Raw genomic sequence first — 27099 nt, 5'->3', positions numbered from 1 at the left:
AATATGTTTCAAAATTACCAAATCACTCCTTTTTTTAGTATTATTGCTCCAGGCTAAATTACCCTGTCTTTTCTTTCAGAATATCTTTTTCCCTTTTCACTGACATTGTATCATTTTCATTTTATAGGTATGCATGTTTTTATTTTTAACAGGTAATACATGGCATTAACACAGTACTCACTTCAAAAGGGAGAGTGAAAAACTAACCTTCCCCCACCCCTGTCGGTCAGACTTCCCAGTTCCACAGTCCAGGTAGCAATCACTGGTGTTCACATTCTTTTAAAAATGATGGGGACCAAAATCAATCAGGTTCTCACTGACTGTGTATTTAATGATGAATATAGCAGGAGGATCTCTTCCTGGCTTTGACAGGTGCCAATTCTCTTAGACTAGCCCAGCACATTAGTTGGCATTTCATTTTCCTCCTCTGGCTCACCCCAAAGTAACAGCACTGTACAAACATCAGTGCTCTATGAATCAGTTTCTACCCCAGAAGCAGAGAATGAAAGACTATCAAGGATCCTTCACGGTCATCCAACCTCATGCCTTGATAAAGAAGGATGAGTTCCTAAGAGTGCAAAAGTCCACACCAAGTTGCAAGTGGAGTGACTTGCCTAGGCAACTGACATTTTCTTCCAAACACACTGCACTCTTGGAACTGGCCATATTTTCCTAGCCTGTATATGTCTCTGTTAAATATTATTCTGGGGCTGCCCTGGTGGCCCAGTGGTTAAGAATCTACCTGCTAATGCACGGGACATGGGTTTGATCCCTGCTCAGGAAAGATCCCACATGCCATGAGGCCACTAAACCCATGCACTGCATCTGCTGAGCCAGTGCTCCAGAGCCCTGAGCCACAGCTGCTGAGCCCACGCACTACAACTACGGAAGCCCGAGTGCCTAGAGCCATGCTCTGCAACAAGAGTTAGGGAATGCAGTTAGGGAAGAGCCCCCACTTGCTGCAACTAGAGAAAGCCTGGGCACAGCAATGAAGACCCAGCACAGCCAAAAATAAACAAACAAATAAATAAATCTTTTTCTGTTACTTAAGGATCATTTAAATAAATCTGAATAGTATCTTTACACTTATTGCCAATTTAAAAAATTATTTCTGTTAGCAATGCATCCTGAAGAAACAAAAACAAAATTTTGCCTTATTCTTACTCTTTCTTTTTCTTCTGATCCATTTTAAGCTATTTAGGAAGACAGACCACAGCAACAATCCTTAGGGGTGATTATATGTATTTGTGGAGGGCAGCTCTCTACAGAGCCGGCAAAGTATCTTCATTTCAATTGTGTCTATCGGAAGAGCTGTGTTATAGAACTGCCCTAGGAGGGCTGTTTCACCTGAGTTTACTGCCGAGCCTGGGTTGGGGGATGAATACCGCTTACTTGTATCAGCTTAACAACTAGTGCAGAAATAACAATAATGAGGCCTATTATTTGTTGGGCACCCCCTATTGGCAAGTGCTTTATATACATTTTTCATTTAATCCTCAACAACCCTAAGAAGCTCTCATCTCATTTGCTGGACCACTCAGTACTCTCCATTCCCTTCCAAGTATTCATGGATTCCCATGGCTCAAAATTACAAAAAAAGCTAACTGCTCAGAAACTTTGTTACAAGCTTTAGAAATACTCATTGTTTTACTTTTAAAAATCTACTGTTGAATTCAGTGTTGGTGAGAAAACTATAAGGTAGAAGAGGAAAGCCAGAATCTAGAAAGATTCTACGCTCTGTTTTTGGAAATGTCGTCAAATTCCAGTTCCATTTTAAGGAAATCACAGACAATAATGCACCAAGGGTATGATTTATGCACAAAAGAGCAGCCTCAGTCAGAAAGTCTGTTCTCAAAGAAAAGACCATCGCACTATACAAAAGATGGCACGAAAATGGATTTACACATTAAGTTAAAATAATATGTTTAAAGTCTTAAGCCTTTACTATGATCCCCTGCTTTAAATGGCTATTGCAATGAACACATTAACTACCCACCCTGATAAAGCCAATTAAGAGGTTGCCTCAGTTCAATTCAGTTCAGTTGCTCGGTTGTGTCCGACTCTTTGTGACCCCATGGACTGCAGCACACCAGGCTTCCCTGTCCATCACCAACTCCCAGAGCTTGCTCAAATTCATGTCCATTGAGTCGGTGATGCCATCCAAGCATCTCATCTTCTGTCATCCCCTTCTCCTCCTGCCTTCAATCTTTCCCAGCATCAGGGTCTTTTCCAGTGAGTCAGTTCTTCTCATCAGGTGGCCAAAGTATTGGAGCTTCAGCTTCAGCATCAGTCCTTCCAATGAATATTCAGGACTGATTTCCTTTAGGATGGACTGGTTGGCTCTCCTTGGAGTTCAAGGGACTCTCAAGAGTCTTCTCCAACACCACAGTTCAAAAGCCTCAATTCTTCAGCACTCAGCTTTCCTTATAGTCCAACTCTCACATCCATACATGACTACTGGAAAAACCATAGCTTTGACAAGACAGAACTTTGTCAGCAAAGTAAGGTCCCTGCTTTTTAATGTGCTGTCTCGGTTGGTCATAGCTTTTCTTCCAAGGAGCAAGCATCTTTAATTTCATGACTGCAGTCACCATCTGTAGTGATTTTGGAGCCCAAGAAAATAAAGTCTGTCACTGTTTCCTTTGTTTCCCCATCTATTTGCCTACTGAAATGTATTCCCATTTTATAGATGAGGAAAGGAGGTTTAGAGGTCAAGCAACTTGTCCATGCTCACATACCTACTTATTGGTGCGGCCAGAATTTAAAACCAAGTCATCATACTTCAAAGCCACATTCTTAATTTTGATCAAGGCTGCCTCATCATTTATACTCTCAACTTGAATATCTAAAATGCCACTTATAGCCTTATAATTCCCTTTGCATTGTAATGTCTTACTGTGCAAAGGAGAAGGCTAAAGTATAAAATTATCTATTATAGCTTTTTTAGTTCCATATAGATTTTGCTGGGCTCTTCTAAAAGGATGCATCTCAGGAAGGTTGGCTGTGAAACCAATTTCTAAAGCAAATCTTGTTCTCTCAGTGGCTCTAACATCTAATTGTAGCCATGGAATTCTTCTATGGGAATGGTCCAGAATTTTGGCAAAGAATGACTACCTCAGGGCATGTTGGGAGTTTTAGCCTTTCTCCATCAACAAAAATCCTTTATAGCATTTCCCAGATTTTGGAAGTCCCCTTTGCCATCTTGATACCCTTCTCTTATTTGACTTACACCAGAGATTTCCCGAGACTGTATTTTACCTAAAAGAATGTTAAGGACCAGGGTGTAGGTAGGGGGATGGCAGTGTTTAAAAGTTAGAACACATACCCTGAATTGATAGTAATTGCTTCTACTGAAATTTATCCTCATCTGTCACCATGGAATTCAAGATTCTTATTTGCTTAATATAAATAATATCAAAGGGGCTTCCCAGGTAGTGCTAGTGGTAAAGAACCCGCCTCCCATTCAGGAGACATAAGAGAGATGGGTTAGATCCTAGGTTGGGAAGATCCTCTGGAGGAGGATGTGGCAACCCACTTCAGTATTCTTGCTGGAGAATCCCATGGACAGAGGAGCTGGCGGGCTACAGTTCATAGGGTCGCAAAGAGTGGGACACGACTGAAGCGATGAAGCACACAGCACAGCTTATGAAAATGTAAAGCAATCATCAATCAATTAAAAATAAGTAAATATAATTTTTAAAAGAGAAGCTACATTCATGATATATCTTTCCTCAGTGTATCCTGAGTTTGTCCCCAGAAATCTTAAAGGTGAGAAAAGAAAAAAAAAAAAGCAAGATTAAAAGATTTTTTTGGTCCCATTATTCATGGATTAAGCCTATAACTCTAACTCTAAACTCTAACTTGAGAGCTTATAACTATAAATTTTTTGAAATAATAGAAATCCTAAGACTATAGGGCTCAAAAAAAAGTCTAAAAGAAGCCAGCCTGTTCATCTCCTTCCTCCCCTCTTCCAGGCTAGTCCAATTTAAGCCATTTATTCCAGCCAGAATCCATCCTATTTTTGAAGTACAGTGGGGAATTAGAAACACTACTGCCTTCCTCTGTAGCTCATCTAGTGTTTAATAACTCTCACTGTCATTACAGTCTAAAAAATCCTTGCGAACAGGGGCTGGATGGCACATCCTCATGAACCCAGGCACGTGTACCAAAGAGGTCTTTGACTTTTCAGAAGCTGTGGGATCTCTGATGCACAATAGAACAAGCAGGCTTCTTGCTTACTACAGTGTTTTTTCTGATTTTTTCTTCAAAGTCCCAAAAAACAAACACTAGACACTGGGAGGAAAAGCAGGTCCTGTAAAACCTTTGGACTCTTGGAAATGGGCAAAGATCAGGCAGTGGCAATAATGGGTCCTCTGAGATATCACTGAGCCATCTTTACAATGTAGTATCAGGAAGGCCAGGGCCATATTTAAAAAAAGGTTCCCCCAAAGGGAAGGAAGCTGAAGCTAAAAATATATCATACCAGCTGTTATAAATGCTTCTCAAAGGAAGCAAAGCAACTAGAGTTACCTCTTTGAAGAGCAAATGAGGGGTTAAGGAAATAATGGAATTTTTCAGTTGCATGCCAGGTTGGCTACATTTTGGGGAGGAAGAAATTTTCCACTGAGAAAGGAAAATCTGTTGTTAAAAAGACAAAATAATTCCATGAAAATTTAAAAAGGAACTCCAGTAACACCAGTGGCTCCGAAGGCTTAGGTGGAGATAACCTACAGCCAGCAAGATAGAAGTGAGATCTCCAAGCCCTGCCCCTCTTTTCAGCTTCCAGGAGGCCACTTGCCAAGACCTCTTCTTATTAGACCTTCCGAAAGCTGAGTGGTCTCTCTCCTCCCTTTGAATATGTGTCCTGAAGGTTTTTTACAGGCTAGTTGGAATGAGTTTGAAGTAGACGGTGGCCTTGTAAGAAAATGAGAAGAGCAGAGGGAAAAGGAAGGACTTGAGCCAAATGAGTATTTTTGAAACAACTGGCCTGGGCTGCCTAAGGGGCTGGTGGAATTGGAAGATTTTTTTTTTTTTTTCCAATTGCAGATTCAGGGTTCCCAAAGGAGCCAATTTTCCTGAGATCTACATCACCTCTACTTTTCACCTTGCCTGATGAGGTAGTTTTGTTTTAGGTATTGGCTCCTTGAGGCCCAAGAGCCACCTTTCCATTAAGGGATGGACCCTAGACCCCACAAGAAGGTCGAGAAACAGGATCAAAGCCCAAGAAATATCCAGTATGCCCCAGTAGTTTTTACTTTCTAACTTTCAATTTTGAAATAATTACAGATCTATAAGAAACTGCAAAAATACTACAGGGAGAAGTCCCATGTACTCATTCCCCCAGCATCGTCCAAGGTGACATTTTACACAACTGTAGTGTGTTAACGAAACTGGAAACTGACACAAACATAATACTGCTAATGAGACTACAGACCTTACTCAGATCTCAGCAGATTTTGTACACACTATTTTCTTTGGTATGAATTTGTGCATCTTATCACCTGCATAAATGCATATGACCACCTCCACAATTAAGATCACAGTATGTTACTAAAGGTCTATTAGTACTGATATCAAGTTGGTAACATGTCACAAAGAAAGGAAGAGTAATGATAAATGTCACTGTGAGGATGATAACAGAATGCTAAATGATCAATATTATCACTGAATATTTAGTGAATTCCCAAGAACACTTTCTCCTATATTTTGGAAATTTGATAATTTTATGAACATCTGCATAGGGAGCCCAGGAATTTATTAAGTCCCTACTGCTGAGCAAATGTTTCTGGCAGGGCAGGCAGACAGGCTTCAGCTCACATGCCATCTCTTATTGAATTATAGTGGTGCCTTGAGGGGCATATTGAGGAGGATGTGGAGGCCACATCTGGGCTTAGCAAGACACAACCATTATCTAAGAGATGCTTTACCACGGGAGAATGACAGCTGAATACGTGCCAGGAATTTGCCATCCCCAATATTTCTGTGACTTTTTGAGGGTGTTCTAGGTGTGAGGAAAGAGGGATAAAGAGGATAAAACCCCTGTTCCCAAGGGGTTCATAATCAGGAAGGGGAGGCAAAGATGTCAACCAAGAACTGGAACACAGAATGCTTGCTACATGGGTCAGTGCAAAGTGAGCATACTTGGGGCATATGACTTAGATGGTCTGTGACACTGGTCAAGTTATTTAGCTTCTCTGTGCCTTAGTTTCCTCATCTGTCAAATGGGGATAACAATATTAGCCACATCATGGAGCTACAAAAGTTCAATGAGTTAATATTTATGTAAAGGGTTTTGAAGAGTACCCAGCATGTAGTAAACACTATGCAGTGATTACTGTTAATTTTCATAACCTATGGTACTAAATTTTTTTAATGTGTAGCTTTTATTATCATAAAAGCCAACTGAGGTTAATAAAAAGAAATACTGAGATTCCAAGCTGTACCATGAGAATGTAGATGAAGTGGGCAGCTCAGATGGAGCATTCTGGAATAATTTTTGCAACCCAAAGTTTCTGAGTTTTTACCTCAGATGAGGCTAGCAAAGGTTGCATGTTTTCAAACACAAATGTAAAGCATGCTAAGAAAAATCAAGTATTATCAACAGTTTGAATGAAAACAAGCTCCTTTCATCTGTAACTGCAGCACATAGTTTTTTCCCAGGTCAAAGTCCACCAGCAAAGAGTAGAAAATGGTTAGAAAGTTAGTCTGGGGCAATGGAGGTGACACTGACCTCTACACAGCATAATTCTGTGGGCTCTTAAGAAAACCCTGGATGGTTCTTTTCCTGGAAGATTTACTTTTTCTATAGAAAACTTGACACAGAAAGAAAATTCAGAAGTGCTAAGGTAGGCTCCAGGCATGCTGCATTTGGAATTGCTTGTAACGGCCAAAACAAAGTTGACTAAGACTTGTGTATAATTTGTGACAGCCAATACCTTGGTTCCACAGACTCATGATGAAGAACCTGCACATTCTTGCTCTCAGTCATCAGACCCCTGAGAAGCCTTAAAAAGAGAGCTAGGTATTGAAAGCAGATTCTTCCCTCTCTTCTAAAACACCTTGATGCTATCCAAAATGGTGCCTCACAGACTCTCAATGGTCCCAATCCTTTCCTCTCTTATCTCATGGAGGACAAGGCCCAGCTCAAACATCCTATGAGATCTCATTTAACTTCTGCAGTCACTAAAAGGCACTTTCTCCTCTGTATAAATGGATAAAAATAGGTTGATTCTTATTAAATTAGGGCATAGTTTATGCCTCCTACTCTTAGCCTCATCTTAATCCCTTCCTTCAACAACCTGCATGGTTCTATCTATTTTTTAATGCATCATTTTCTTCATCTCAATGTGCAAGCACCTTCTCAAAGTCAATATACATTCAAAACCAAGCTTAGAGCTAGTTTATTGCCTCTTATCTCATTGGAATCAGTAACTCAACTGTCTTCATCCCTTAAATGCCTATCATGTGTGAAGCACTTCCAGTTGATCCCTAAGATCTCTTTTTTTCCCAGTGGTAGTTATTTTATTTAGTGGTAGTTGGCAAGGTGCTTTCTGCCTGTGTCCCCTCTGACTCTCTGTTTCCTCTTCTTCCTGGGCACACAGCGAGATCTACCACTTCCCTTGCTATTAGATGTGGCCATGTGACACAGTTCTAGCCAATGGGGTGTGAATGAAGGTTATCTGCCCATGAAATATTCCCAAGAAGACCTCCCCCATCTCTTCCTCCTTCCTGTGGTTTGACAAGTCTTGTCACTTTGGGCTACATGTGGTGAAGACGGCAGAGACAGGAGACAGAAAGAGCCTGGGTTAATGAATGACTGCTTAGAAGAATGTCACATGTCAATCAGGGACACCTGTTCTGGACTTTACACTAGTCAAAAACAAACTCTTTTGTGGGTTGGTTTCTTTTAGCAGCAAGGACTACCCCAAGAGATCAATGAAGGGTCCATTCTCATAAGATCTCTCTCTTGATAAATCCAATGATCACTTCTTGGTTCTCATCTTATTGGACCTATCAGTAGCATTTGAGTCACTTTTTCCTACTTGAAATCTTTTCTTCATTGCCTTGCCCCCCCCGCCCCGGCCACACACACACACACTTGGCTTTTCTCCAACTTCAATGGTTTCTCCTTGATTTGCTGCTTCTTCCTCCTTTCCCCAGCATTCATGATGATGTGCTCAGGCTCAGTCCCCAGTCTTCTCTATTTGCATCTCTACCATGCTGATCTTATCTCATAGTTTCATAATTTTAAATACCACCCATGTGCTGGTAATGCCCAAAGGTCTATCTTAGGTCAGTCTTCTCTCCCAAACTGCATGCTCATATATCCAACTGCTTACTAGACATCTCTGATTGTCTAACAGATGTATAAAGTCACCATATAGGACACTGAACTTCCAACATTTCTATAAGCAAAAAACCCTAGAGTCATTCTTGAATTCTTCCCCTGACAACTCATTGATTCTGTCAGGAAGTCCTGTTGGCTGTACTTTCAAAATACATCTAGACTTGACCACTTCTCCCTCTCCTACTGTGGCCCATCATGGTCCAAGTAATCAATATCTTGCCTGGATTACTGCAATCCTCTCTTAACTAGTTTTCGTGTTTCTGTCCTTGCCCTGGTATAATCTATTCTTAACACAGCACCAAAATAATCCCCTTTAAACATGAGCCAGATCACATCACTCATTTGCCAAAAACCCTCTGAGGGGGTTGCTTAGAGCAAAAGTCAAACTCCTTGCAACAGCCCGCAATACCCAGCACGATGTGTCCCTCTCCATTACCTGTGCAACCTCTACCATGGCTGTCTACCTCACTCACTCACTTTCAGCCAACAACCTCGTTTGCTTTTTCCCAAACAAGCTGGCACTCTTCTATCTTGTGATCTGAATCCTTAAGGCCAAACCATTTTCTGTTGCAGTGAAATGGTCATAGCATATCCAAGTCCCCCTAGACCACTCTGCATGGCCTGGGCTCAGGAAAACTACAATGCAAATGAGCACAGAGTCTGGGGAGGGCAGTAAACGCTAGAGCTTTGCTTTTCATGGTCTTACCCAGTCCCTCTCATTCATTTAGCAGACACTTACTGAGTGCTTACTGTTGCCAGCCCTGGCCAGGGCATTCACATACATAATCTTATTTACCCTCACCACAACCCTCACAGGTAGATATCATGAATGCTTCCATTTTGCAAGTGGTGACCTTGCTCAGAGAGGTGAAGTAACTTGGTCGAGTTGTAGGTAGCTAATTGCAGGTCTGAGATTTGGACCCAAGAAGCAGTGACACCAAAGTCTTTTTTCTGTTCACTTTGCCAAGCTGCCTCCTAGGTGCTCAGGAGATATTTGATAGAAGCGTTGAGTGAATGAATGACCCAAAAGACTGCAGTTTGGATAAACACAATCTAGCCATTATCGACAATGCAGAGGAGTAAAGCAATGACATTAAGGTTTTGTTTAAGAGATGTTCTCAAAATACAAGTGTTTGAATGAAACTTTCTGGAGGAAAGATCTGAGTTCTTCTTTACTGATGCTCTGGAAAAAGATCTCTAATTCCTTTTGTAATGTGCAGTCTTTTTTTTGTAATATGTAATATTACATCTTTTGTAATATGTAATATTCTTCTAATATGTAATCTAGTTATCTTCTTAAACCTCCAAGTTCTTTTCAGCTCAAGTACTACACTAGACTCAAAGGCCTAGGAGACCATGACAAGCATCTAAGCATTTCCTTCCCATCTGCTGGGCTTGGTAGCCCCAGTGAAATATGTGACAATCTGATAACCATCTCAAATGTACTAATCTTATCAAGACCTGACAAAAATGTGTTACATCAGCAGAGATGGAAATGTGATGACCCCAGACTAATTTCACGATGGACGACAGAAAACTCAACCCCTTAAAATACAAAAGACCAAGTTTTGAGAGGGCAGGCAGCTCAGTGCTTGCATCTCTCCTAACTATCAAAGAATTTTGAAACAATTACTAGATTCTGTCACTAACCCAGGAAACTCGGGCCAAGAAGCTCTGTAGTCTCAGCCTGCATGTGTCTGTTTGAATAGTTCAAGCCATCACTTTCCATCACACGGAGGTTAGTGAAACTGTTTCTTGGATTACTAGTCTGTGAAAAAAAACTGTCACAGAACCTCTTACACAATAAATTAATGATGCAATAATCACCTAATTCCCCAAATATGCAAGTTATCAATATCTAAATGTGAAAATGGACAAAAGAATTTTAAAACCTTGTGTTGTGGCATTATCAAAGCAGTCTGTTAAGTATTTCTTTGATTATTTCACTGAAGTACTGTTTCAATCAATGTAGTGAAAATTCCACACACTTAGGCATTTAAGAAAGCCATTTAAAAAGGCCCATTAGCCCCAAGATCCATGTGGAGGCAGGGGCCAAGAAGCTGTCACTGCCAATTCTTCATACTCTCAGATCTTTTCATTGGGGGTTCCTGTCTGTTGACAGGCACACACAGTCTAACCGCAAAAGCTTTTCCCCAAGAAAGTTATCTCGGGCCTGACGCCGCCTTCAGAGAGACATGCAAACTAGCATCAAGGAATTCTCTTTAGTGGTGGGCCACGCTCCCACGCAGTCACTTTATAGAAGTGCCAGTAGCATGCGTGCCACTTTGCTCAGCCTAAGTGGGGAGCCATAGAGAGCCACCAGACCCAGGCCTGGTCCCATCTGTGGGCAGAGCACTTTCCCTTAGTGTCCAAAGAGCAGAGGGCTGCCCTCTGCTCTCCTCCCTGGCAAAGCCGTTCCTGCCCCACCTCTCCTAAGGGGTTAGACTGAGCGAGAGAAGGCCACAGCATCCACACCAGGCCACAGACAGAGCAGCATTCTCAGTGAGCAAACCTGCTCCCCCTGGTCAGGAGGAAAAGTGACCCTGACAACCGGGGATTGAGACAAGGAGATGCAAGGGAGGGAACATTCCAGGGTGAAATTTTTTAAAAAAAGAGAGAGAGAGAGAAAGAAAGGAAGGGGGAAAAAAAGAGAGAAAGAAAGGAAAAGAAAAAAAAAAAGAAGTGGAAAAAGAAAAGAAAATGCACAAAGCCCATGAGGCTGTCTGGTTAAACATGGGTTAGAATCAGGTATAGAGCATCACACGGGAACTCAATGTCTTGGCAAATCCAAAAACCCCAGGTAAAAGGTACTGGGTGAAGGCATTTCTGTTTGTGGAAAGCGGAAGTTTCCTTCTTTCACCACTTCATCTTGTATTTAGTTGTTTTTTCTTTTTGGTCTATTTGTAACCCAAATTTAAACCATCAATCATTTTTACCTGCCCAGGATTTTTCTCTTTCAGGAGTCGAAAGAACAACAAACACGGGGTCCAAAGAGCCCTTTCCCGCAGCCAATTCCAATCAGCCCTTCTCTCCCAGGGTTACGGGGTGCCCAGAGCAGACATTCCCAGCAGGACATGCCACACACAGCAAGTCACCAAACCAGACTGCACTAAAGGGCTTCCGGGGACTTACTTGTACTCGTGCTGGTTCCAATCGTATTGATTGTGGTGGGGACGGATGAGGATGAGTAGAGGGGCACGTGGCCGTTCTCACACCCCAGACTTTTGTCCTGCCAGTTGGAGGCGTTGATGCAAATCCCAGAATCCCGAGAGTTCTGCCACCCATTAAGCTTGTCATCGGAGTTCTGTCTTTGGTGATAGTAGTGCGTCTGCCCATAATCCACAGAGTCCGAGCGGCCTCGGTTCTGGCCGCCAAAGCTGGTCGATGTGCGGTCCTCCAAGTGGTTCAGCCACATGGCCAAAGCACTGCGGTCTTCCAACGAAGTGGCTGGATGGATCAAAGCATAGGACAGCAGCTGCCTGCTCTCCTCGATGTGCTGGTTGTGTTCAATGGAGTGTGCCAGGATTTTGGGCAGCAGTTTCATATACTCTACTTTTGCGTCGAGGTTTCCTGGCTTCAGCAAAGGCAGGTGAGTTAACAGGAGGGAAATCACTTTATCCTTGGATTCCTGTTGCCATTGGTTAATGATTCCTGAAAAGGAAAATAGGCAGGGCAAATAAGCAAATACACTTACCATGGCACCAAGCGCCACACTGTATGAAGAGAATTCCTGGGGACTGGAGTCTCAATCTAGGTACCCTGGCTAAATCTTCTCAAAACAGCCTCTGCCTCAAGTGGAGAACTGGCCTGAGGTTGTCTAGGGGTACTGACTTCAGTGAAACACTTAACATTCTGAGATGTCTGGGTGCTCAATCTAACTCTAACGCGGGTCTCCAAAGAGGCTATGACCACTTTGGTACAAATGAATACAATTTATAGCTATTTTATTTCTTAGGAAAGTCTAGGCATACCCTCAGATAGAGGAATAAGGAATAAGAAAATCTCCATGGAAAAATGAGTATAATTAAGGGTCCATATTGTAGAGTCCTCGAAGGCAAGGCTGCTTTCCCTTCCCTAGACATACCTGGGAAGTGGCTGGAGCCCTGGCAAGGGATTTGTGTGAAGTGGGTAAAACCTCCTAGATGGAGAAATCTATCAGGAAAAGAAAGATGCCCCTCATGTGGGTGAAGCCTGCACCTTCCTCATGAGAAGCTGACTCAGAAATCAACTGTGATCTCAAAGCTACAATCAACAATGGACCCAAGATGGGTCCAGTGGCATCTCTGATCACACATGCTAAGCAAGTTATTTTTCTTTAAGTATAGAAGAGCTGTTTGGTTATCTTTGTTACGGTAAAATATACTTTTAAAATATACTTGATGTTTACCATTGTAAACATTTTAAGTGTGCAGCTCTGTGGCATTAAGTACATTTACACTGTGGTACAGCCATCACCACTATCTATATCCAGATCTTCTTTGTCTTCCCAAATTGAAACTCCATTTCCATGAACCACTAACTCCTCATTCTCCATACCCACAACCCCTGATGACCATTATTCTACTTCCTGTCTCTATATATCTGACTACTCTAGTTACCTCATATAAGTGGAATTGTAAATTGGGTTGGCCAAAAAGTTCATTCAGATATTTCCTAAGATCTTATGGAAAAACCCAAATGAACTTTTTGACCAACCTAACAGTATTTGCCCTTTTATGACAAGAATATTGCACCTAGCATAATCTCTTCAAGGTGCATCCATGAGAATGTTTTCAACATTCTTAAAAGGAATTCCTCTTATTCCCAACTACTCAAAACATAAACTTCTTGCCTTTAGGTAAACATGGATTACCTAATGGTAATGTTAGTAACATGGAGTAACTAAACAGGGGCTTCCCAGGTGGTACCAGTGCTAAGAACCTGCCAGCCAGTGCAGGAGATGCAAGAGACATGGGTTAGATTCCTGGGTCAGGAAGATCCCCTGGGGAAGGAAATGGCAAACCACTCCAGGATTCTTGCCTGGAAAAAATCCCATGGACAGAGGAGCCTGGCGGGCTACAGTCCATGGGGTTGCAAAGAGTCGGACACAACTGAACACATACACACACAAACATGGATTAACAGTACACTTTGCCTTTGAGAAGTAGTTTGTTCTGCAGACTGATAGATATCCATGGGACCTGGGATGATAGGAAAGAAAGCTCCCTGCCAGAAAAGTCATTCCTAATACCTAAAGACCCGAACTCTGGCCCACTGATGACTGTATAAGGGCTAGAGTTTTCACAAAGTATCTGCAAGGTTGAAAAGGCATTTCTGGAATTTAGCAGAAGGGCTTCATAATTCTAGTGAGGCACAAACACATCAGACCAAGCTCAAGAATCAGTGTTGACCATGAGCTACAAATGCACCAGCTGCGAATGATAAGGCCTCTCAAGATGAAGGGATATAGTCAAAGAACAGTATCAAGGGAGGAAGGCATGGTATGTCATAAAAGAATGTGGGCTTCAGAGTCAGGCACACAAATCCCAGCTCTGCCACTTGATCAGCAGTGGAACTTTGGTAAGTTCCTCAACCTCTCTGAGCCTTAACTCCCTCATCAGTCAAGAGTGCTACCAACAGCACCTGCCCCCTCCTTGTGTTACAGGATTAAATGAGGTAATGTAACAAAAAGACCACAGTCAAGTACTTGATGATAGAAATAATTCCTTCTATTTGTCTCTGCCTTAGTCAGGCCCACGTTAGAGTCATGTTGGGTGGTTTCCGATACCAAGTTATAAAAATAATAGAGGCCAGAGATGATCCAGGAAAGGTCATTAACCATTATCAGAATTGATACAAAGCTACAGTAATCAAGACAGCATGGTATTGGCACAAAAACAGACATATGGATCAATGGAACAGAATAGAGACCTCAGAAATAAACCCACACACCTACGGTCAATTAATCTTCGACAAAGGAGGCAAGAATATACAATGGAGAAAAGACAATCTCTTCAGCAAGTGGTGTTGGGGAAGTTGGACAGCTACATGTAAATCAATGAAGTTAGAATATGCCCTCTTACCATAAACAAAAATAAACTCAAAATGGCTTAAAGACTTAAACATAAGGCATGATAACATAAAACTCGTAGAAGAGAATACAGACTAAACATTCTCTGACATAAATCATCCAGTGTTTTATTAGGTTAGTCTCCCAAGGCAATAGAGTAAAAGCAAAAATAGACAAATGGGACCTAATCAAACTTACAGGCTTTTGTACAGCAAAGGAAACTATAAACAAAACCAAAAGACAACCAACGGACTGGGAGAAATATTTGCAAATGATGTGACTGACAAGGGCATAATTTCCAAAATACACAAGCAGCTCATACAACCTAATAACAAAAAACAAACAACCCAATTAAAAATGGAAAGAAGACCTAAATAGACATTTCTTCAAAGAAGACACATAGCAGAACAGGCACTTGAAAAGATGCTCAAAATCACTAATTATGAGAGAAATGCAAATCAAAACTACAATGAGGTACCACCTCCCCCAGGAGAAGTGCCATCATTAAAAAAGTCTACAAATAACAAATGCTGGAGAAGTGTGGAGAAGAGGGAACCTTCCTATACTGTTGGTGGGAATGTAAGTTGGTGCAGCCTCTCTGGGAAAGAGTACGGGGATTTCTCAAAAAACTGAAAATAGAGTTGCCACATGACCGAGCAATCCTACTCCTGGGCATATGCTTGTACAAAACTATAGTTCAAAAAAAATACATGTACTCGTATGCATAGCAGCACTAGTCACAATAGCCAAGACATGGAAACAACCTACATGTCCATCAAATGATGAATGGATAAAGATGTGGTACATATATACAATAGAATACTACTCAGCCGTAAAAAAGAATGAAATAATGCCATTTGCAGCAACATGGATGGACTCAGAGATTGTGATACTAAGTGAAAGGCAAATATCATATGATATCACTTATACGTGGAATCTAAAATATGACACAAATGAACTTACATACAAAACAGAAACAGACTCAGAGAACAGACTTCGAGTTGCCAAGGGTGAGGACGAGAAGGGTGGATTGAGAGTTTGGGATTAGCAGATACAACTTTTATATATGGAATGGATAAATAACAAGGTCCTACTGTACAGCACAGGAAACTATATTCAATATCCTGTGACAACCCATATGGAAGAGAATATGAAAAAAGAATGTACATGTAGGTAAAACTGAACCACTTTGTTGTACAGCAGAAATTAACACAACATTGTAAATTAACTACCCCTCAATAAAATAAAATTTTAAAAAATTATCAGAGTTGGAAGAGGTAGAAAGTGAAAAGGTGAAAAATAATGGGGTTATTGAGCTTATAACTGAATATGAAGAGATGCTTTACTTTTTTCAAGTAGGGATTTCATAAGGAGATAGACAGTCAGGAAGTCTTCAAACTGAAGCATGAGAGAAAAAGATTGGATGTGGAGAGTAAGTGAAGTGCCAGCATGACAAAAGACTCAAGAGTCACCAAGGAAGGCTCTAGGACTTCCGTCCTGGGGGCTTGAAGAACAGAAATAGATGCTCCAGCAAAGCACAGTCAGACAGAAATAGAATGCAAGCCACATGTGTAACTGAAAATTTTCTAGTATTAAAAGGGGACTTCCCTGATGGCTCAGTGGTAAAGAATCCTCCTGCCAGTGCAGGAGATGCAGGTTTGATCTCTGGGGCGGGAAGGTCCCCTGGAGAAGGAAATGGCAAGTCACTCCAGCATCCTTGCCTGGGAAATCCCATGGACAGAGGAGCCTGGCAGGCTATAGTCCATGGGGTCACAAAAGAGTCAGACATGACTTAGCAACTAAACAACAATAGCAGCATTAAAAGAATAGTAAAAAGAGGAGATGAAATAAATTTTAATGATATATTTTATTTAACCATTATACAGTTACATATATATCACTATATTATTATTCCAGCTTGCAATCAATATAAAATTATTGATGAAACATTTTGCATTCTTTTCTTTGTACTAAGTCTTCAAAATCCTGGGTATACTTCATGTTACCAAAGGCAATCTACAGATTCAGTGCAATCTTTATCAAAATACCAATGACATCTTCACAGAACTAGAACAAATAATTTTAAAATTTGTATGGGAACACAAAAGACCCTGAATAGACAAAACAATCTTAAGAAAGAATGGGGCCAGAGGAATCATAATCCCTGACTTTACGGTGGGCAGGCGTGCTAAGTCACTTCAGTAGTGTTCACTCTGTGCAACCTTACGTGCTAAGTCACTTCAGTAGTGTTCACTCTGTGCAACCTTATGTACGTGTAGCCCCGCTGGCTTCTCTGTCCATGGGATTCTCCAGGCAAGAATACTGAAGTGGGTTGCAACGCCCTTCTCTACTCTAGCTTCAGACTATACTACAAAGATACAGTAGTCAAAAAAGTATGATACTAGCACAAAAATAGACACATGGATCAATGGAACAGGACAGAGTCTAGAAATAAACCCATGCATGTATGGTCAATTAATTTACATCAAAGGAAGCAATAAGATGAAACGGAGAAAAGACACTCTCTTTAATAAGTGGCATTGGAAAAACTGGACAGCTACATGTAAAAAAATGAAATCAGAACATTCTTTACCATCGTATGCAAAAATAAACTCAAAATGGATTAAAAACCAAAAATGTAAGACCAGAAATGATTAAACTCTTAGAAGAAAACCTAGGCAGAACACATAAATCACAGCACTATTTTTTCTGGATCCATCCTACAGCAGAGGAAATACAAGTGAAAATAAAATACACAGGACCTAATTAAACTTCTGCAGAGCAAAGGAAACCACTGACAAAATGAAAAGACAACCTACTGAATGGGAGAAAATATCTGCAAATGATGTGACCAATAAAGGGTTAATTTCCAACATACACACACACACACACACACACACACACACACACACACACACAGTTCATACATCTCAACATCAAAAAAAATTTAAAAATGGACAGAAGAACTGAATAGACATTGTTCCATAGAAGAAATACAAATGGCCAACAGGCACAAGAAAAGATGCTCAATACTGCTAATCATTGGGGAAATGTAAAAAAACACCACAGTGAGATATCACCTCACACCTGTCAGAATGGCTATCATCAAAAAGACTACAAATAACAAAAGTTGGTGAGGGTGTGGAGAAAAGGGAATGCTTGTACACTGTTGGTGGGAATATATACTGGTGCAGCCACTATGGAAAACAGTATGGAGCTTTCTCAAAAAACTACAAATAGAACTACTATATGATCCAGAAATTCTACTCTTGGGTGTATATCTGAAAAAAAAAAAAAAACCCAAAACAGTAATTTGAAAAGATACATGCACAATGTGCTCAGAAGCATTATTTACAGTTTTCAAGGTGTGCAAGCAATCTAACTGTTGATCAACAGACTAATGGATAAAGAAGATGTGGTGTATATACAATGGAATACTACTCAGCCATAAAAAAGAATGAACATGGGTGGACTTGGAGGGTATTATGCTAAGTGAACTAAGTCAGACAGAGAAAGACAAATACTGTGTGCTATTACTTATATGTGGAATCTTTAACAGGACAAACTAGTGAATATTAGAAAAAGAAAGCAGACTCAGATACGGAGAACAAACTTGTGGTTAGCAGTGGGGAGAAGGAAGGGGAAGGGGGGTACAGGGGTAGGAGATTAAAAGGTCAAACTATTATGTGTAAAATAAGCTACAAGAATATCTTGTACAACACAGGGAATATAGCCAATATTTTATAATAACTATAAGTAGAGTGTGAACTTTAAGAATTGTGAATCAATCTATTATACACCTATAACTTACATAATATTGTACATCAACTAATTTTTTTTTAGTCCGAGGTGTACTCTGCCACTGACAGCACATCTCAGCTGGAGTTAGCCACAGCTGAAATGCCCAGAGGCCATGTGTGGCTGGTGGCTACTAAATTGGCTAGCACAGGGCTAGAGACATTCAGATGGGGAAGGAGGGTGGGAGGGCACGGATGACCTCAGCAGGTCCCTCCAAGGTTCCTGACTCTATATTTAGCAAATTGCCACCTGATGCAAGACAACCCTTGTGCATTCCAGTAAGTATATAGTCTTTCTTTTAAAGTTGCTCTGGGAGATGAAGAAATCACCAATTCTAATTTTCTCATCGATACATTTCCAGCAAACACCCGGCATGTTTTAAATTATGGATATGCTTAGGATGAAGATAAAGTCTATTCGTTAAGCCCAAGGAATTGAAGAGTCACTGGCAAGCAAAAGGGCCTGAGAAGAAGGTGAACCTATGCCTGATGCCAACGTTGATCACATGTAGCCAGTGTATACCCTGGAAAATGGATGTTTAAAAATGAAATCTGGGAACAAACTTTAATACAAATCCATGAGGCTAAGGAACTCCCTAGCTTTTTGTGAGGTCACTTCCCTGTTTGGGTAGTCTACTCTTCCATAAAAGGTCAGCCTAAAAAAAATCAGAAACAAAAACAAAATGGAAATAGGACTCAGAGTACAAACTGAACCTCTGCTCTCCATGTAAGCCCACTCTGCCAGGGATTAGCCTGGGATCCAGGGGAGGAACAAGCACAGCAAAGAGGAAAAGAAAACCAAAACCTGCTGACCCTGGTCCCTTCCAGGCCTGAAATGCTTCTTTCTCTACCTTTGGGACAGGGCTGCTTGGATGCCATGGGGCTATGGCGTGGCCAAGAAGACAACTATGACTTTTATTTACTGCCTCTGGGAACATGGACATATGATGGCCTTCTGACGGCCAACTGGATCAAACTGTTTCTGCCACTGCTCCAGCTGCGATGTTGACAGCTAACAGCGCTCGAAGTTTTCTATGTGCTAGGCACTCTTCTAAGCTCTGTGTATGCAATTCCTCATTTAATCCTCAAATGAAGCTTATGAGACAGGTCCTATTACAGCCTTACTTTATGGATGGGGACACAGAGGCACAGAGAGGTCAAGTAACCTGCCTCAGGTTCTCCAGCTAGTGAGGAGGCAGGATGAGGTATGCAAATTAGCATAAAGATACATAATGACTATCATACTCAAGGAACTTGGCTATAAGCTAAATACATTAATATTTATAATACATAGCTAATTATATACTACATATATAATTACATACTGCATATATAATTCTATAATAGATATGTAATTATATAATACACTAAAATATAATTACATAGCATGCAATTACATATGAATCATTTATGTGTGAATTATATTTACAAATATAATAATGTAGAAACATTAAAAGAATACATGAATCAACAGAAGAGTTGGGTCAGCTGTGGAAGTATAGAAAAAAAGAAGTTACAGAGGACAGTGTACCTTTTGTGGCTTTAAAATATGTCCACTATGTCTCTGACAGTCCTCTCCAAAAGGTGGAGCCAATCAACTCCTTCTAGATGCAGGCTGTAGTTAGTCAATCACTTCTATCCCATGGAATGTATTAATAAGGGAAGCAATAGGGTGTGACCTCACGGATTGGGTTATAAGCGGCATTGCAGCTTTTCCCTTGCTCTCTCTAGGGTTAGTCACTCTGGGGGAGCCAGCAGCCAGGTTGGGAGGAAACTCAAGCAACTCAATCGGGAGGGAGGTCTGATGGGAAGGAACTAAGTCCTGCTACCAACAGCAGTACCAACTTGGAAACTGAATTCTTGGCCCCAGCGAAGCCTTCAGGTGATTATATACCAGAGAACATCTTGAAGGACCCTGAGTTACATTCCTGATCCAGAGAAACTGTGTGATAACACATTAATTATTGTATTAATATTAAGCTTCTAAGTTTGGGGTAAAGATAACTGATACACCTATCCAAGTGCCCCTCTAGGAAAAAGGAAGTTTTAGCCCTTGGGCTCTGAGTAGTTCTGTCCTTTGAGGAAAGTCATCCTCATTCAGAGCTGGACTCTTCATGAAGCTCATCTGTTGCCACTGAACACTCCCCTCACTGTGTCCCTCATCCCGGTTATCCGCTCACCAAAGAACCTCTCGACTATGATCGCACTCCAGGTACCTTCAGGGAGAGGATGAACTGATCATACAGATGAGGGATTTCTAGATTCCACGAGGATGATGATTTTTCAGGGCAACTTAACAAGTGGTTTCTGATTATGATGTGTCTTCCTGTGGAGCCCTTCCTGTGCTGATTATATGGACTGTGAGTACATCTTGTCCCTCTGAGTACATGAGGTCCCTCCTCATGGCCCAGGGTCCACTCTCCTGCTTTCTAGGTAGTACTGTGTCAACCTCTCAGGGGAGGATCCCCAGGTGCTAACAAGAGAGAGAATCTCCACCTTCAAACAGAAGCCAAGCAGGCATGCAGGGACTTGGGACAGGAATGGCAGGTCCTGACCGGTTGCCCACTGGCCTTCTTTGTAGCATACATACCACTTTCCAGGGAAAAGGGGCCTTTACTGAGATGTGTATTCAAAGGATTCTCCCCATTGAGAAGACCCAGGAATCCTCAAAATGTTCAACCAATCACATCCATGATGCAGTTTCTATTATTATTCATGCCAATATCACCCTAGTCAGTTAGACAGTCTAGAAAACAGAAGTCCAAGAACAAGGTTTAGTCTCTTCTGTCAACTCTCCTCTATTACTTCTTCTAGATATTTCCTCTATTATTCCTCTGGATAAGGGGCAGAGATAAGAGTTTACTGGATGTCTTAGGTGGGCAAAAGCTAATGATTTATAATGTATAAACTGGTGACATATGAATAGTAAAAAAAAAAAAAATCCTGAAAGAGCTATAATTAAAGTCCATGAGGATTAGGAAACTGTCCCAATGATTCTTGGAGTGACAAAGAATGTGTTTAAATACCAAGTCTGGTATTATTACTACACAATGGTATGTCAATGTTTAAGGGCTCCAGTTGTTAGTAAATTACTCTTAAATTGCTATTTTATTATATCCTTGTTTTCAGTTTAATAACATTTACCATAAAAGGGTTTCTCACAAGTGTATTAAGGCAATTTGCTCATGCGAGAAATGGCTGGAAATTAAATGCACACATTCAAGAACTACAGGTTAAATAAAAGTGCTAAAAGGCAGAAATACCAGTGGGTTTTAAATGGTCAAATGCTCCCTGGAAGAATTTGTATTATAAACTCAATGCTGGAATATCATGTAATAAGGGCTTCTAAATGCAGTACATCTATGCACAGATCAGGGACAGAAGGATAGCAGGAATACCACACATGCATGTGGCATGGGATGGGAACTGAGAGGGTACCTAAAAAATTTTGGGGAAAATGGCAAATACCAACATGGCAAATGATAAGATTCCTGTGTTGGCACCTGCATTTGCCTACTGTCTCTCAAGTGATCCTCTTGAGCTAGAGATGGCTAAAGAAACATCCCCATAATATGGGGGAGCCCAGCAAGATATGTGGATTAGCCCAGCTGTGATGGGGGACCCAGATAACATGGGGTTACTGAGCTCCTAGAACTGCAAGAGGTGCTTTGAGCAGAACACAAAGGATTAAGATAGAAACCTCCTCCTAGACTTTCCTGGTAGCTCAGGCAGTAAAGCTTTCCACCTACAGTGCGGGAGATCTGGGTTTGATCCCTGGCTCAGGAAGATCTCCTGGAGAAGGGAATGGTATTCTTGCCCATCTCCCCCCACCCCCCCAACCCCCACCCCCCCACACACACACAAAAAGAGAAACCTCCTCCTATTTTTAAGGAGGGTAATTGCTGGCTACCGGGCCCCATGGATCCCTGCCTGTTGGTCTTAAGGCCCTTGTGTACTCTCTTTTTTTTCATTTATTTTTATTGTACTCTCTCTTAAAACTGAATCTAAACAGCAGCACATGACCGATAGAGAATGGTGGAGGAATTCTGAGGTTAGGTCACAAAAAGCATCTCAGCTTCCACATCACTTTCTTGGTTCACTTGCTCTGGTGGACATGATGATCACACCAATTTATGAAGACACTCAAGCAGCCCCAAGAGAGGCCTGTATGGGGAGGAAACTCAGGCCTCCTGCTAACAGCCAGCACCAACTCGCCAGCAATGTGAGTGAACCACCTTGGAAGTGAATTCTCCAGCTCTAGTCACTATCTGGATTGCAACCTTGCAAGAAATCTTAAGCCAGAACTACCCAACGAGACAACCCCAAATTTCTGACCCTCAGAAAACTGTGAAATAAATTTTGTTTTGTGAAGCCATTAAGTTTGGGGGTAATCTGTCATACAGCGATAGTTAACTAGTACTAGTAGCTTCATGTTACTTGGTAAAAAAGAATCACGTGATAATGCTTCTGCCCTTTGAACTTACTAGAAAAGTAAGGGACCTGTGTTGGTGGAGTCTACAGCTCATTATAACCACCAGCAATTTCTCTAAGAACAGGACAATGGTTCGGTGCTAGTCATTCACAGGCACCTGACTGTCCTCAACGGGCAAGAACCAGGTACCTCTGACCTCAAGAGATATCTACAATGACCCCTCTCTGCTCCCAAGCCATCTTGTCATCTCCTCAATGAGGAGTTTTCACCTGAGTCCTTTTTCTCCCAGGTATGGGCATGGCTGGCCACTCCAGGAGGTCTTTGCTCCTGAGTGCTCTCGGCCAGCAGTGGATCTCAGCCCAGGTCAAGTTAGGGTTGGAATTCACCTGGAATTCGGGCTTCTGACCTCCTTCTGGCAATGACTAACTCTTGTAGGTCTGAGGCTGTCCCTTCGCTGAGGGCACATAAGACAGGCCAGCTCCCCCAGCCACTTGCCTCAGTTCCGACCCTGGCCTGAAGAGTATGCAGACATCTCCCACAGCCATATCTCCAGCCCAGGTTAACATGTCTAAAACGGAACTCTTGCTTTCACTCTCACTAGATCTGCACCTTTGGTCTTCTTATCTATCTCAGCACATGGCTCTTCCATCTTCACACGAGCATAGGTGGAAACCCTGGAGTATCCTGACTACTCTCTTTCACATCCTATATTTTATCTGTTAGCAAATCCTATGTGCTGGGTCTTCAATATATATCCATAATCTAGTCTTTAACCATGCTTCTGCATTCCACCTCCACACCCCGCAAACAGTCTGTTATCAAATTAACAAGCAGGATGATCTTTTTATATAAGAAGATAAGTCATGTCACTTCTCTGATCAAACATTCCAATAGTAAAAGGCAGAGAGTAAAAGCCATATGCGTGAGCAGTGTTCAGTTGCTAAGTCATGCCCAACTCTTTGTGACCTCATGGACTGTAGCTCGCCAGGCTCCTCTGTCCGTGGGATTTTCCAGGCAAAAATACTGGAGTGGGTTGCCATGTGCTTCTCCAGGGGATCTTCCTGACCCAGGGATCAAAACTGCATCTGCTGAGTCTTCTGCATTGACAGGCGGACTCTTTACACTGTGCCACCTGGGAAGCCCTGAAAGCCACAGAGAGGCCTACTAGCCCCTCCGTGATCCAGCTTCACCTCCTATAGTCCCACATTCATGTCAGTCCATCCTCGCTCCCTTGCTGTTCTTTACCTGGCAGACCTCGCCCTAATCCCCAACCTTTGCACTGGCTGTCTTTCAGCCTGGGATGTTCTTCCCTCAGATCCACATTCACCCTCCCCCAGCCCTGTCTTTCCTCAAATGTTACCTTCTTAGTGAGACTTTCTCTGCCCACACTTTAAAACTGCCCACACTAACCCCTCACCCCACACTTCCTTATCCCTCTGCCCTGCTTTACCGTCCTCCACAACATTTATCACATGACTTGCTGTGTACCACACTGCTGCCATCTTTCTCTACTAAAACAAAACTTCACGAGGGTAATGATTTGTCTCCATGTTCCCTTGCATTACCATCTCTTTATCAATCACATTTTAAAGTGGCTATATAAAATTGTCCCCAGGCCTTTTGTTTGATAGTGGTTTTATTAGACTTTGGGGTTTCTTACTCAAAAATCTGAGGTGGTACTTAGAAATTTCCTTTAAAAAAAAAACTAATGGACTGAGTGACCTGCAAGCAACAGAAGGTACCAACTGTCACCCCAGAACTGTTCTGTCACCTCTTTCTTGTTTGATTCTTGAGGAATTCTGACTAACATTAGCTCTAATGTCAAAAAAAATTAGGAATATGTAAAAACGGAAAATAAAATGATTAGCTCAGTTTTCAAAACCTTTACTCCATCCCCCATTTCAGTATTCTACTTAGGATGGAAAATTTCCCCAAGTGCTAGAAAACAAAAGCGTAATGGGTGCTTTTTCTGCTTGTAACTGACACCAATTAAAGTAATCTTCATGATAAAGATTTGCTAGGCTGAGACAGCAGAATTAAATGCATTTAATACTACTCTTTGGCAAACATCTGTTGAAGAAAGAGATAAAACCAGTGCCAACAGGGTCGTGTTAAGACTGCTACACGTCCCAATTTTTTTGACCATAAGTGATCATGTTAAAATAAAACCTCATAGGAATGGGTCTCCAAAGAGTCATATATTAATAAATTAGAGATGAAGGAAATGTTACTTTACTCTTGACAAATGCAAGGCAAATCCTTGCAAACCACATTTGGCTAGTGTTGTTTTTTCTTTTTTTTAACTCAAAACCCCTCTGAGGACAGGCTATAAATGTTACAAAAGCAAGAGGTTTTCCCACTCACTAATCTTCAGTGCCACTCTTGCCCCCCCAGACCACCACTGACAAACCCCACATACCACAAAATGACTGTCCAATCATATTTCAGAATAATAAATTAGCAATCCTCACGCTGACCTTACAGAGGAACAAAACAGGCTCCGCACCCCTGCACTTAGAGTGAGGCCTTGCTCTACAAGAGGCAATGGAAACAAGAGCCTGAAAAGAAGCACACTGTGGTCCAGGGAGCCACTTGCAATGAGCTTTGTTACCGAAGAACTCCAGAACCAAAATCCTGGGCAATGTCCAGACGAAATCAACCAGGGAGTGTCAGGAGGAATGTAAACAGGCCAAATCACAAAGCAATAATCTGTGCTTGACCCAGCAGACCCAACTGAACAACAGCCGTTTCACACAATATTCAAACCATTCAATCCTATAGGAAATTAACCCTGAATATCCACTGGAAGGACTGATGCTGAAGCTGAATCTCCAATACTTTGGCCACATGATGCAAAGAGCTGACTCCAAATGTTGGGCAAGATTGAGGGCAGGAGGAGAAGGGGGTGACAGAGGATAAAATGTTGGATGGCATCATCGACTCAGTGGACATGAGTTTGAGCAAAACTTCGGGAGAGAGTGAAGGACAGGGAAGCCTGGCATGCTGCAGTCCTGGGGGTTGCGAAGAGTCAGATACAACTGAGCAAGTGAACAACAACATGAATCTGGCAAGGGCCAGAGTGAACCATCTCTGAGCACATGGAGCCTTACAATGTCTTGAAGTGAGCCTGGACTATCGACTCACTAGGTCCCACACTTTCTAAAATAATGAGGAAGTTGTTTGACAAAATTTCCCATTTTGAGAGATGAGAATCCAAAGTGTGAGTGTGAATGTGAGTGCCCTGGGATGTGTGTAAATGTTATCACCAGGGAACAGCACACACATATGCCTAACATATCCATGATGGAAAAGTGGACAGTAAAATGTATGCATCACTCACTTAGGTAGGGAATCTTAAATATATGTACAAGTTATTCAACAGAGGATAGAATGGACAAGTATGTGAAGGTAAGATATTTAAATCAATGGTCACAAATTAACTGTTAATGTATTCGAAAAAGGGGTCTGGTTAACCGCCCAATGACAGAGTTGGGTGACCAACCCTAGGACACAGCCAATCCCGCCCTGGAGTCCTCATTACCCACAGCCCTGCAGAGGGAGTTAGAGGCACACCACCCTTCTGGGATCTCTGGAGCTGTTAGCCACCTCCAGGAATTTATGCAAAGGCAAGCAGAAAATGCAGGTTATTTTCACCTGTTACTTGTGCATTGAATTTATTTTCAGGTTAGTAGGTCTGTTGAGGCAATCAGAATAAGATGTTTCAGATTTTTTGAGAAGGAGTGTTACTTTTTAATTTTTGTAGTCCTCTCGGTTAGTGGGGTCTAAAGGAAAAAAGGTAGGAAGGACAGCAGTAAAGGATGAAATTCTCTAATCAGAAATGAGAATGGCCAAGGCCATTTCCCTCCTTCTGGGCATCTCACTGTGAAATTAAACAGAGTCGAAGGCCAGTGGCTGGACCGGAATCAGGAGGACTGACTAGATGAGGACACTCTACTTTAGGAGACTTTGTGGGAATGTTGCAAGAGGTGTCAAGAGCTCAGAGCCCATAGTTACAATGTCTGTGGACAAGGGCCTCTTGATCCTGCTTCCTGAGTCTCAAAACATACCTAAACTAAAGGAAGACATGAAAACAGTGAGTAGATTTAGGCCACACTAGTTCAGAGTAGGGAGTGACAGAAGCCACCTGTTTGATTTTAATCTGGCTTTATACCACCACCTTTGGAGGTGGATGTATTTATTAATCCACTGGATATTTATCTTTTGTCCCTGTCCATATATGTGTCCTGGTTCTATGATCCCACTTTTTCAATAGGGTACAGGGTCAGAGAAGAGTTTTGTACCCCATAGAAATATCTGTAATACAAAGAATTTGGAAAAGAGTTAGACTAGAAGAGTAGAGAAATACTTTCAAAATATCTCCATTGATAGAATAGGCAACTCTGTAAGGAGCAGAATCCATTTTCTAAAAATAACCCCAGAGAATAGATACATTCATATGTATGGCTGAGTCCCT

At 41.7% G+C, this 27099-nt stretch overlaps 1 protein-coding gene across 10 annotated transcripts in view; it reads right to left on the bottom strand.

Annotated features, from left to right (window-relative positions):
• The window catches only part of SAMD4A (sterile alpha motif domain containing 4A), a 223747-nt gene that overhangs the window by 76068 nt on the left and 120580 nt on the right, over positions 1 to 27099 (bottom strand). For 9 of the 10 annotated variants that reach the window (XR_011488316.1, XR_011488314.1, XR_011488315.1 and 6 more), the window contains one exon: positions 11480 to 11998. Coding sequence is in view for 2 of the 10 variants with exons in the window: in XM_070469378.1 (XP_070325479.1) it covers positions 11480 to 11998 (519 nt within the window). In the remaining 8 variants the exon portion in view is untranslated. Of the gene's footprint in view, positions 1 to 11479; positions 11999 to 20783; positions 20940 to 27099 lie in introns of all 10 variants that reach the window. The other variant, XR_011488319.1, reaches the window with a different exon arrangement.

The sequence above is a fragment of the Odocoileus virginianus genome, chromosome 6, assembly GCF_023699985.2.
Source record: "Odocoileus virginianus isolate 20LAN1187 ecotype Illinois chromosome 6, Ovbor_1.2, whole genome shotgun sequence".
NCBI lineage: Eukaryota > Metazoa > Chordata > Mammalia > Artiodactyla > Cervidae > Odocoileus > Odocoileus virginianus.
Note: the sequence above shows the minus strand (reverse complement) of the source record. Positions and strands in the feature narration are given on the sequence as shown.